Source organism: Lepidochelys kempii, chromosome 3 (genome assembly GCF_965140285.1).
Source record: "Lepidochelys kempii isolate rLepKem1 chromosome 3, rLepKem1.hap1, whole genome shotgun sequence".
Lineage (NCBI taxonomy): Eukaryota > Metazoa > Chordata > Testudines > Cheloniidae > Lepidochelys > Lepidochelys kempii.
Genome location: NC_136382.1, coordinates 105427436 through 105440166, shown reverse-complemented (window position 1 = coordinate 105440166; position 12731 = coordinate 105427436). Strand labels below are relative to the sequence as shown.

The following is a 12731-nucleotide window of genomic DNA, read 5'->3' as shown; positions in this document are numbered from 1 at the left end:
TGATACAATTGTATAGGTTGGCTGAGTGCAGAGTGGGGTATAGCCTATTGTTCTTGTGTGCTCCAGAAATCTGCTGAAATGCAGTTCATTGTTTTGCAGGTATTTTTTCCTCTTTGATCACTTAGAGATCGCTTTGTTCTGTTTAATTTAAACATATCCTGCTGTGTAGCTTTCTTTTTCAGCCACATTTCATGAGCTCTTTTGAGTACCATGGAGGAAGCAGATTTGGTGTCCAGTGCTATACTAAGTAGCTTGACAGTTGCTTCAAGTCAGTGGTTTGCATTGCAGGGACAATGTGCTTTTTGGCTAGCTCACCTTATCGGGAGTTTGCACAGCTGCTATAGAAAGGGAGCTTGTGTGAAAAATGATTGATGTATTTTTATATTTGTTTTGTTTTTGCAGCTTTAGCTGATGCAGTTTTGAGAAGCCATTCAACACCTGCTTTGGCCTTAAAAAAATAATAGTCCAAGTAATTAGCTTAAAGAGAGAGAAACTTGTTAGTTTTGAACTAATCCAATCCATTTTTAAATTCTGTTCACAAGCCCAAAGTCCTTAGCCCCTAAACTTCTAACATTGAGAAAACAGAGCTCTGTGATATATGTGGCTTTTAAGAAATATCTCTCCGATGTGAGAACAGTATTTTGAAGGTCACTTGCAATAAGTTCTTATCTAGAAATCCAGGCAAAACTTGGGAGCGATGCAGCTTGCATGAATGTGACCTGTTGTACTTGAAAGTCCACAATGCTTTTTTTTTCCTTGGTGTTCTTTGTGGGCCTAATTTCTTACTTGAGCAAAATTCCCATCCTTGTGGTGAAAGTCTTTAAAAAAAAAATTGCATGATTCTTTAGTTAACAGACTGCTGAAGCAGTCTAACTGTTCTGATCTGCACCTGCTTTTCTTCAGACTCAATTGCATTTGTAGTTAAAAGTTAACCTGTGATGTAACTGAAAGTATGATCTGCTTCCCTGTATTGATCTCTTATGTTTGATGCAAATCCCAACCATGCAGATTCAAAGTCAGGATACAATTCACAAATGCAAGAATATTCCCTTATTATATCTCCATTTAAGTAACGTTTGTTTTATGTTGGTCCCAGTCCTGCTCATATTGAAGCCTATGGGATTTTTGCCAGTTGACTTTAATGGAAGCATCATAGAATCATAGAAATGTAGGGCTGGAGGGGACCTCAAGAGGTCGTCATGTCCAGCCCCCTGTACTGAAGCTGGACCCTGTAAACCTAGTCATCTACACAGTTCTCCAAAAAACAAACAAATGGGCAAAACCAAAGAAGACTGAGAATATTCTGTGCTGAGAAATGAACCATTTTGCTATTTCATTGCAGAATTAAGTCTCATTTAAACAAATTATAAAACTTTGATAGTGAAGATTAGTATCCAAATCATGAGTCATCAGGAAGTATCTAATGCTCACAGTATGTTGTGTTCTCATAGGAAATATTTTTCTTGTGGGTTATATTACTCCCTTAGGCCTTTTATTTTTATTTTCCTGGGAATTTGATGTGTTTTGGGAATTCATTTTATGCTCAAAAGATAGAGGGGAAGAGACCTTACAATCCAAATTAAAAATCATTGTTTCCCTCCTAATATATTAAAGAGCATGCACGTGCTTAGTGTTTCTTATCATGCAACCTGAGAACTGCTGCTGGGGTTTTATTTGTTTTGTTTTTTCTCATAAAATAATAGCTGTCTCAAGTGGTATGTTGTTGGAGAGGGTTTATAAAATGGTACAAAAAAGTGGCCCTCCCTAAAGGGGAAAAGGTCCATGGCCTGGTTCTGAGAGATGTTTCACCAGCCAAAAGTGTATGTGCGTATTAATGCAGTGTAAGAAAATCTTGGGAAGTTCTTACCTTCTACTCTAGTGGTTTTAAGTGAAAATATTCATCTATGTATTTTTTTAATAGGCGAAATCTACCTGGAGATAGACAGAAAGCTTTAGAAATTATGATACCCCTGGTACAACATGAAACTCAGGTAGCTTCAGATATGTACTGCCTGGTGGGACGAATCTACAAAGATATGTTTTTGGACTCTGGGTTTACAGACATAGAAAGCAGAGACAATGGGACATCCTGGTAAGTATTCTTGCTCTTTGTGCCTCTTGGGATTAAAAAAAACAAATCTTACTTAAGGCTTAATTTTTCACAAAGAAGGTATTACAGCACTAACCCCAATCATTTACAATTCTAAAATGACCATATTAAAGCTCTTATTCTATCACATGAGCATAGTTTATTCATTGGGGCTGAGTGAGTCCTCTGTCCATAAATCCATCTCCAGGAACTTCTTATAACACTCTTTACCCCTGAGTAGCTTCAAATAGCCCTCACCTTAGGAATTTTCCTTCCTTCCTTCCCCCATGATGTGGAATTTCCCCCGTAAATTGCTGTAATCTGAAGCCCAGGATGGGTAATAGTCCTGTACCAGTGACAGGCTTGAGAGCTGATAATCAGTGGCTCTGTGTTGGTTTAAAAGTGGGAGCTTTATACCACTGGAAAAGGGGATTTTCTTTGCTTTCCAATGGGATGAACTCTGTTTGAATCTACCCCAGGAATGTCCTAAAATACCAGACTGTGATGATTTTTTGTATAGACAAGCTACCTTAGGTCACTTTTAAAGGTGTATTGAAAGTATTAGTTATAATATTCTTCTTCTTCAGAGGCCTGTAAAGTGGGACTCATGATACTAAGGGAATCTAGTTGTTCCAGTGGAAAGAGAGCAAAAATGGTCTCAAAATAATTAAAAACTCTAAATTCAAGAGTGTTTTTTATGATACATAAGTGATAGAATGTGTGTTGGTGTGGTGTAACATAGTATTGGCACTTGACTGGGGTGAACCACTCAACTCATTTGTGACTTCCCTGCTTGTGACTAGCATAGCTGTCCTATGTTCAAGACGACAAAACCTTTACACCATCTGTGTAGTATGCATACACTACACTACATAAAAAGAAATACTACTGATTGTCCTGTGTGTTGTGTGCCTGGACTGTACTGTCTGACTAATTTGGGGACAGGCACTGATTTTTTCTCTGGTTTTGTAGTTTAATACCATACTGAACATACTGAGAGCTCTCACTAAATGAGAATAGATTATTGCTCTGTCTCCCTTATTTTGTCTGTTGAGCTTTTAGTTGCTGAGAGGAGCACACTGAGGTATCAGCCTCAATTGTAGATTATTGCCATCATGGGCTTCTTTCCTTTCAATTACTTCGTAAATGTATACAATGTGTGCTTAGCTTGGGCATGTTCTTTATGTCAGATTTTAGTTCTGGTCCAAAAATCACCAGCTTCCAGTCTTCGCACGTGTGTGTGTGTGTGTGTGTGTGTGTATTTAAGTGAAGTTGAGAATTTAACAGCAAATTTCTTTTTTCTATATTTTCTGTATACTTTTAGTGCAGGGGGCAGTTCATGATAGCAGTATGTTTAAACAAGCTCAGTTTTTAAACGCCTGTAATACATCACAGATATGTGACCACTACTGAATCTTTAAATGACATTGGAAAGTAAGAATACAGCACGTTTTGTCCAGCTCATAACTTTTGATTTTAAAAAAAGTGTCATTCACTAATTCCTCTGAGCCATGGCCATTATGAGATTTTTCAAGATTGTCATTTAAATGCCCCTTTTTTTGTGTGTGAGCTGATGTTTTAAGGTCGATAAAATGATAGACTTGAATATAAAACTGGGCAAAATGATGGGTGAAGTAGCATAAATAATGTTGAGTTCATTGTTAAATTATTTGCTTTTTCCTCGTCATTCATAGCTATGAAGAGAGAAGCAGTGAGAGGCTCAAACATAACTAACCTAATAGGTTCAAACTGTTTTTAATTAATAATAATATTTAATGCTTAAGGAGCTTTTTAATTCCAGATATCTTAAAGTGCTTAATTATGTTGAAGTAAGCATTATTATCCCCATTTTACAGATGGGGAACTGGGACACAGAAGTCAAGTGGTTTCCCCAAGATCACAAAGCAAGTCAGTGGCAAAGCGGATTACCTGCCTGTGCATAAAAGAATATTAAACACTGTCTGACTCTTTGGTTCAGTAGCCCAGGAGGGTCTGTTCTCTAATGCACAGTAGTAGAAATGCTTATGATGTGTCCAGGAAAGAATAGGCAGACTTGTACATTAGTGAGTTCATTAGGGATACCACTGTTACTGTAGCTATAACATTATGTATATTATGACTTATAAACAGAATTTTGTTGTTCTCTCTGTGGGAGGAAAAAATGAAATCATACTGTGCAGGATGCTTGTGTGAAAAGCTCTGTGTGTGTGTGTGTTTGTGTTGATAATCACATGTCCTCTAGTTAAAAGCCAAAGAATCATTTTTACAACCAGCTAGTAGTGTGAAAAATGTTTGGCCTATTCCAGAGAAATAAAGAGGGAAGGAAGTACCCTTTCTTAACATAAAAGATGGAAGGACATAAATCTTTCCTATAAATATGAGAATAGAGAGAGCAGGTTAATTAACTGACTTTTTTTTTTTTGTTGAACTGTTGCATTACTGATATTGTAAATCAGATCCACCAATAAATCAGTCTTTTCAATCCAACTCTTTGCTCTTTTACCTCCCTAATTCAATGTGAGTGCTGTAACATTTTCCTAAAAGTTAGCTTTCATTATCTTGGTGGCATTTGTAATTGCCTCACTTGACGTGGTGTCATAACTTTAGATACAGATTTTTAAAACCTGACCTCCTGCTTTGCACCTAAAGTTTGCAGATGAAAATAAGTGGAGGTGCAACTTTGTGCTCACAATTCTGTGTAGGCACAACCAGTGATATTTAAAGCTTACATACACATAGCAGTTGTACACATTTAACTTAAATCAGCTAAGTTAAACTGGTGCAACTTTTGTGTTTGAGCCATATCTGTTAAAAAAACAGTTATTTCAGTTTAGCTTGCATCTGTAAATTTACCAGTGCAAGCTCCATTGCTATAAGCCAGGTTTAAACCGATGTAAGTGTGTCCCCACACAAATATTATACAGATTATAACTAAACAGTATAAAAAGTTACCTTTAGTTGTATTGATACAACTCTGGGGGTAGACCAGGGCTTGGAGGTCCAACAGGCAGAAACGTTGGTGCATATGACACCATTGATGCCCACAGAATTGACAGAACTAAAAGAGAGACTGGGTGAGGACTTTGTGAAAGGAGCTAGTGTCTGGTTGCCTGATCCACTTTCCTTATGCACATTCCAAAAGCCGCCACCACAGCTGACACTAATTGGCACACATAACAGAGGAAGGACAAAGAATGACAGTACAGTTACAGAAGTGAACTCAGTCATCCTCAGAATTGATCTCTCAGCTGAGGCTAAAACATATTAACAAAGCAGTGTAGTGATATTTTCGCTGTCTGTGGTATGTCTTTCCTGTATATAAATAGAAGACTTCAGTTTTCAGGACTTTTACACCAGCTCCTACCATAAGTACTAACTGCATTTTTTTAAAAAAAGGAGCGGCTATGCTGATTTGGTCCGAACAAGGATCTTCCCTTGCTTCCCTTGTCTTATCCCTTTCCAATCTTTCGGTTGTGGATGGTGGGTGCACCTGTATAGACAGATACTCTGCTTAGATTAATTTACATTTCCTTTGTCTGTGTGCTTCTATCCTGTTAACTGTGTGGATGGCTCTACATTTTAAACAGATGCATAGTAGCTATCTTCATTTTTAAGAACTAAGGGTATACAGGTCAAACTTGGGCATATTTAGACAGTGTTGTGTAGAAGAAATGAAATACTGTTTAGAAGTCCAGAGTTGAAGTTACAAACAGGTTTCTATATATTTGGAACAACAACAACAACAAAAAATGTTGTTCCCCATTTCTCCTAATTATTTCATCAGTATTTTTTTCTCTTTTCCTGTCCATTGCATGATGAAGATAGCACAAAAGATCGGTGGAGAAATAAGGATTCCAAACCTCAAAGCAGCTGTAGCACTAAGCAAAGTAATAGAAAGGCCTGAGTGTGAAATGCTTTATGCAAGCCAAGCTATTCATTCTAGTTAATATGAGTTTGGGGCTGGTGGGAGGATTTTTTTGTTTGTATTTTACTAGAAATAAATTTGCTGGCATATATTTCCTTCCTCATTTCATTCAGCCTCACAGTGCAAAAAGTAAAGACAGGTCAAAGTACAGAGCAAATTAAGTCTTCATCACTCATCTTGACTTTCAGGGTCTGTTTGCTGATCTCATTAGAGTTCTAGGCTGCTTTCTATAAATCAAGCAGCGAGTTCAACAGGCAAAATTCAACAGCTTTTACATTTTAAATACCAGTCTTAAATTTTTTTGGCGGGTGGGGGGAGTGTGTGTGTGTGTGTGTGTGTGTGTCTGAGAGAGAGAGAGAGAGAGAGAAATGGGAGAAGATTATATAAATGTTGGACTCCTAAAAATAAGCAGGGCGCATGAGTGGAGAACAGTATAATATTTTTACTTGCATGGATGGTTCTAATTGTGCAAACAGAAGCTAAGCACTTACAGTACCTAAAAGTATAATGAACTCCTTGTTAGATTGCATTATTTAGAAAGTAAACTTGTGTGTTTGTTTTTTCTAGGTTCAAGAAGGCATTTGAGTCAGAGCCAACATTGCAATCGGGAATTAATTATGCAGTACTCCTACTGGCAGCTGGACACCAGTTTGACACTTCTTTTGAGCTACGGAAAGTTGGTAATTAATAGTTTGCTGATTCACAGGCAAATCAAATCCATGATTCCCCCCCCCCCCTATTATAGGGGAAACAATCTAATGGATGTGTTCAGAGTACTTTGATACTGAGTAATTGAACACTTCAACTGCCTTTCTTATTAAAAAGGTTTGGCATCGAGCCTGCCTGGTGATCCTGAGTTTAGCGCTCTGGTGGAGACCTGGTTCAGTTCTCTGGGCCCTATCTCTTGCTGCCTGGCCAGCAGAGGGTATAGTGGCCTCATCACCTGCTCACTTTGCAGTTGACCTAGGAAAGAATTTGCTAGTCCCTGAAGGGGCATGTTACTACCAGTGTTGGAGGTAAATCACTGTGATACAGGACAGTGGGGGACAATGAACTGAAAGTCATCCTAGCAATGGGGAAAATATACCTTTGACTTCCAGTGGGGTAGGATGGGAGAGAAGAAATTAAATTTCTATTTGCCTTTTGTGCTTTGATTTAGTTGTATATATCACTTTGTTGCCTTATGCTATGATCTTGTAAGATCTAAGGAGATATGCAAAGTCAAGGCTAGCCAATAGTACTTGCATATATATTACAATATAAAAGGAACAGGAGGACTTGTGGCACCTTAGAGACTAACACATTTATTTGAGCATAAGCTTTCATGGGTTACAGCCCTCTTCATCGGATGCATAGAATGGAACGCTTATGCTCAAATAAATTTGTTAGTCTCTAAGGTGCCACAAGTACTCCGGTTCTTTTTGTGGATACAGACTAACATGGCTGTTACTCTGAAACCTATTACAATATAGTTTCTGTAGGTGGCAGTCTTCCCTGTCAATCTGTTTAATCAGAGCTACTTTATCAGGATCTGGATAATAGAAACATCCTATTGGGACATGTGGCCAGGGACTCACTTTCAAATCCATATTAATGGAACACCCTTGACACATCATTCTAGATAATAAGGTTGGTAGAAAGTGACATTAAACAGATTAAACAGATATGAGGGAGACAGTTAAATTGTTCTATATTACTTCTAAAACATATATACATATAAAATTGTTTCACATAACATGGCATTCTATTTTATACATGCATTTAAAGTACCAGTGAAATTTATGCACAGAGAAAAGGATGTTTATACATCTATTATTCAATCTATTGTAAAACTTTTTTTTCCATTTGTACTTCCCAAGACACATGCAAACACATGCAAAAATGCCATTTTTGTTACTAGAGCTATTTCTTTCTCCACAGCATGTTGCTGAATATTGCTGTAGTGAATCAGTATTCCAGCTAGGCATCAGATGGCAGGGATTTCTTATAGATACAACATAAACCCATGAACCTACCCACTTTTGGTCATTACATCTCTGAGTAATTACATTTTCTGAGTTAATTCCACTGTCACAAGAAAGTGCCAACCTGCATAATTGCTGGTTTCAGAGTAACAGCCGTGTTAGTCTGTATTCGCAAAAAGAAAAGGAGTACTTGTGGCACCTTAGAGACTAACCAATTTATTTGAGCATGAGCTTTCGTGAGCTACAGCTCACTTCATCGGATGCATACTGTGGAAACTGCAGCAGACTTTATATATACACAGAGAATATGAAACAATACCCCCTCCCACCCCACTGTCCTGCTGGTAATAGCTTATCTAAAGTGATCATCAGGTGGGCCATTTCCAGCACAAATCCAGGTTTTCTCACCCTCCACCCCCCCACACAAATTCACTCTCCTGCTGGTGATAGCCCATCCAAAGTGACAACTCTTTACACAATGTGCATGATAATCAAGTTGGGCTATTTCCTGCACAAATCCAGGTTTTCTCACATCCCCCCACCCCCATACACACACAAACTCACTCTCCTGCTGGTAATAGCTCATCCAAACTGACCACTCTCCAAGTTTAAATCCAAGTTAAACCAGAACATCTGGCGGGGGGGGAGAAAAAACAAGAGGAAACAGGCTACCTTGCATAATGACTTAGCCACTCCCAGTCTCTATTTAAGCCTAAATTAATAGTATCCAATTTGCAAATGAATTCCAATTCAGCAGTTTCTCACTGGAGTCTGGATTTGAAGTTTTTTTGTTTTAAGATAGCGACCTTCATGTCTGTGATTGCGTGACCAGAGAGATTGAAGTGTTCTCCGACTGGTTTATGAATGTTATAATTCTTGACATCTGATTTGTGTCCATTTATTCTTTTACGTAGAGACTGTCCAGTTTGACCAATGTACATGGCAGAGGGGCATTGCTGGCACATGATGGCATATATCACATTGGTGGATGTGCAGGTGAACGAGCCTCTGATAGTGTGGCTGATGTTATTAGGCCCTGTGATGGTGTCCCCTGAATAGATATGTGGACACAGTTGGCAACGGGCTTTGTTGCAAGGATAAGTTCCTGGGTTAGTGGTTCTGTTGTGTGGTATGTGGTTGTTGGTGAGTATTTGCTTCAGGTTGCGGGGCTGTCTGTAGGCAAGGACTGGCCTGTCTCCCAAGATTTGTGAGAGAGGGGGTATTGTTTCATATTCTCTGTGTATATATAAAGTCTGCTGCAGTTTCCACGGTATGCATCCGATGAAGTGAGCTGTAGCTCACGAAAGCTCATGCTCAAATAAATTGGTAAGTCTCTAAGGTGCCACAAGTACTCCTTTTCTTTTTGCATAATTGCTATTTGCCTATCTAAAAAGCCTTCATTAGTTTCAAGTGGAGGTTACTCTTAATGAGAGCTGTTCAAAAATCTGCCAGTGGAATAGTTTTCTGTCAGAAAAAATGCTGATTTGACCAAATTGAAACATTTTGAATATATTGCACAAATGTTGATGGGACATTGTTGAAATATTTCATTTCAACAAGATCAAATTCTTTTTGGTTTTGAGTGCATTGGACTTTTCTGTTTAAAATTATAATGTAAAAGTCAAAAAAAAGAAAAATGAAATGTTTTGTCCTTACTGAAAATAAATATTTTAGAATATTTCATTTAACAAAAAAATTCCAAGATATTTTGATTTTTCATCTCAATTTGAGTGGGAAATTGTTTTTTGAAAAATTTTGGAACTTTCCATTAGAGGGAAATTCCATTTTTCAGCCACCTCTAGGTGGCCTTGGTCAGACATACTCTGCTGTTCCTCACATAAAGACTAACTTGTACAGGTAGAAGAGTACCCTTTTTAAGAGAGACAACCTCCCTCCAGCTCTGTATCGGCAACAGTAGTATGTTAGAGAAGGGGAGAGTGGGGACAGGGATATTATAGAGACAAGGTGGGTGAGGTAATATCTTTTATCTTCTATATTTTAAAGATATTTTAAAAAGCTATTACCTCACCCATCTTGTCTCTCTAATATCCTGGGACTAAGATGGCTAGAATAACACTGCATACAATATAGAGATATTATGCTGATTTATTTTTAAAGATAATGACATTTTGGAGGGTGGAGAATAGATGGTGATGGCTGTTGCTGTAGGAATGATGATGTGGAGGTTGGATTGTTTTGTGGCATGTGGAAGTTTGAGGTATTGGTTTGGTGTGGTGAACTGTTTAGGGATACCTCAGCTGTTTAGTTTCTTCGGGCATTTTGCCCTCCTGTGACAGTGAGAGCCACTATTAGATTATCACATGTGGTTGTCTCAACTCATGGCTTTCCATACTCTGGTTTAGATTTTGGGTTGGATTTTTTTAATCCAAAGCCTGGATACAATGCCATCGCCTCCTACTCTGAAGTCTGAGTTCTTACGTCCATGACTGCGTGGGAGGCAAAGAAAAAATATTTTGCCTCTGCAGATTTTCACTCAGCAACTCTGTTTTGGGTTGTGGACAGCCTGGTTAATATGAGCTACATTTACTCAGTGCTTTATTTGAGTCTCTCCTATTATAAGGCCATTTCTTGATGCATAGACATTTCCGCTCTAACCAATTGGTTTTGGATCAAACTGCCTGCATTCCAGGGAGTTAGGGCAATATCTCAAAGGCACAAATGCTAGGCCCTATCTTCTTGAGTTTTGGCCAGTGTTGCTCCCTGACTGTGTTTGGAGAACTTCATAGGACAGCCTGACTTTGGATCCTTGATGCTCATGGGTGCTGAAGAACTACACTATCTGCTGGTGAAGTTTGTCACCATCTTCTTTGAAGAGGGCAAGGTGTTCATCACTCTTAAGAAAGCACTTGTTCAGCCTCTGCTCAAAAACTTTGGTTCCGACGGTATTTCCTGTTGCCCACCTGTGTGTATTCTTCCGTGTGTCATTCAGATGATTGAAAATGTTTTGACACATCATCTTCCACAGATCACATCTTCTCTTTTATTCTGTTCTATATAGGTTCAGATGCTGTCCTCATCACTGTAGTATCTGGGCACCTTCCAGTAGCACATTAAGCAATGTGACTAACATCTGTCATGTATTTTTGTTCTCTCATCCTCTCCCCAGTGGGAGAGGTGTGGGCCGTGGAGTATCTTGTTTTGATAGGATTATAGTGTTTTGTTTTAAAATGTACCTGTTGCTATGTATGTATGTTAGAGAAGACAAAGTTCAAGAAATATGATTTCCACTTGAAGCATCTGACTTCCTTGACACTTGTCAGCCAGGCTGGGTACAGCACACAGTCCACTTGTTGCATTGGTCAGTAATCTACTGGAGACCAATAAGATCAGGTGTCCTTGCTGATATTATCAGAGCTCTCAGCTGCCTTCAGTGCCAAAGAAGTGTTAATTTGTCCTCAGACCCTAGCAGGACTGGATTGGCTTCAGATTGTTTTATTCTTTTCTTTTGGAGTGAACCCACAGGAATGATGCTGGGAAATTGTTCTGCCCCAAGAGCTCTTTCATGTGGATGGTCTTTGTTGTCAACCTTTTTATGCATATATGAGACTATTGGGAGAGTTAGTCACAAGATGTGTTGAAGTGCTTTCAGTCTGCTGATGACACCCAAATTTTTGTCTGCAGGCTGTATAGCCCAAAGAATGTCTGTTTCAGTGTCTGGGGGAGATTGGGGCATACATGGGAACAAGTTGATTGAGAATCAGTTCAGATGAGACTGAGATGATGATGGTAGGCTGGGGAAAGAAAGTGGAGGATATAGCAAAATTATATCAGCTATTTTGATGGTGTGTCTTCTGATACCTATTACCAGAATTCACAACTTGGGGATCTGATTACATTGCCAGTTAGTTTTAGTCACTCAAAAAGCTGCAGTGAGCAGAACTGCTTTTTTCCCAATCTGTATTTGATCAGACAGTTGCTTTCTGAAGTTTTCAGTCTATAATTGTGGAAGAATAAGAGTTAATGATGAAATGATCTTGTGGAGAATTTTTGTGAGTCTCTTTCATGCTTGCTATATTTTGATTTGTAGTTATTTAACTGCTTTGAATCACGAAATTTAAAGACTTTTGAGACTAAAACACAAACGTGGTGCTTTGCAAGGATGCTGATAATGATTCTCTGCAAGTTATGTGATTTGCATGCTCAGATGATGCAGCTGTTGCAACTTGTTTAGCCACCTTTGATCGTGCAAAGCAATTCATTTTATTAATGAGAAGACTGCATTCTTTTTCTTATGGATATAGAATCACAGACAAAAACTGAGTATGATAAATATCTTATTTTCCATACAATCTGCAAACAAATTCCTGATATTATAAACATAATTTCTGACATGGCATTAATAGGCTCTACATTTTTGCTGATTAATTTTTAAAGCTAATATCTTTTTAACAATGAACTGTGGAAAATCTGCCTTTTGTACACACGTTGGTAAGCTTCCCTTTCACATAAAGAAAACATTGTCTTGAGTTTGAAAGTTTAGTAAGTGTAAAAGAACATGCACTTGAGTAAAGATGATGAAATCAAAATAATCCCTGCTGTGCAGATAAGAGAAATGATGGAAATAGATAATGGCCCTGAGACTGAAATTCACAGGAATGCAATTATCCTTCATTATTAATTTTTTGTTTACAGAAAATACATATCAATATCACACTGCCATATTTAAGAACATCACTAAAACCCATGCTCTATAAAAGAGAGCACATTATTCTAGTTTGACTGAGGCAAAAGT

The 12731-nt window shown here is 38.2% G+C and overlaps 1 protein-coding gene across 4 annotated transcripts in view; it reads left to right on the top strand.

Annotated features, from left to right (window-relative positions):
- MAP3K5 (mitogen-activated protein kinase kinase kinase 5) overlaps nucleotides 1–12731 on the top strand; it is a 156532-nt gene that overhangs the window by 80649 nt on the left and 63152 nt on the right. For 3 of the 4 annotated variants that reach the window (XM_073337411.2, XM_073337414.2, XM_073337410.2), the window contains 2 exons: nucleotides 1922–2092; nucleotides 6582–6694. In XM_073337411.2, coding sequence (XP_073193512.1) covers nucleotides 1922–2092; nucleotides 6582–6694 — 284 coding nt within the window. The remainder of the gene's footprint in view (nucleotides 1–1921; nucleotides 2093–6581; nucleotides 6695–12731) is intronic. The other variant, XM_073337413.2, reaches the window with a different exon arrangement.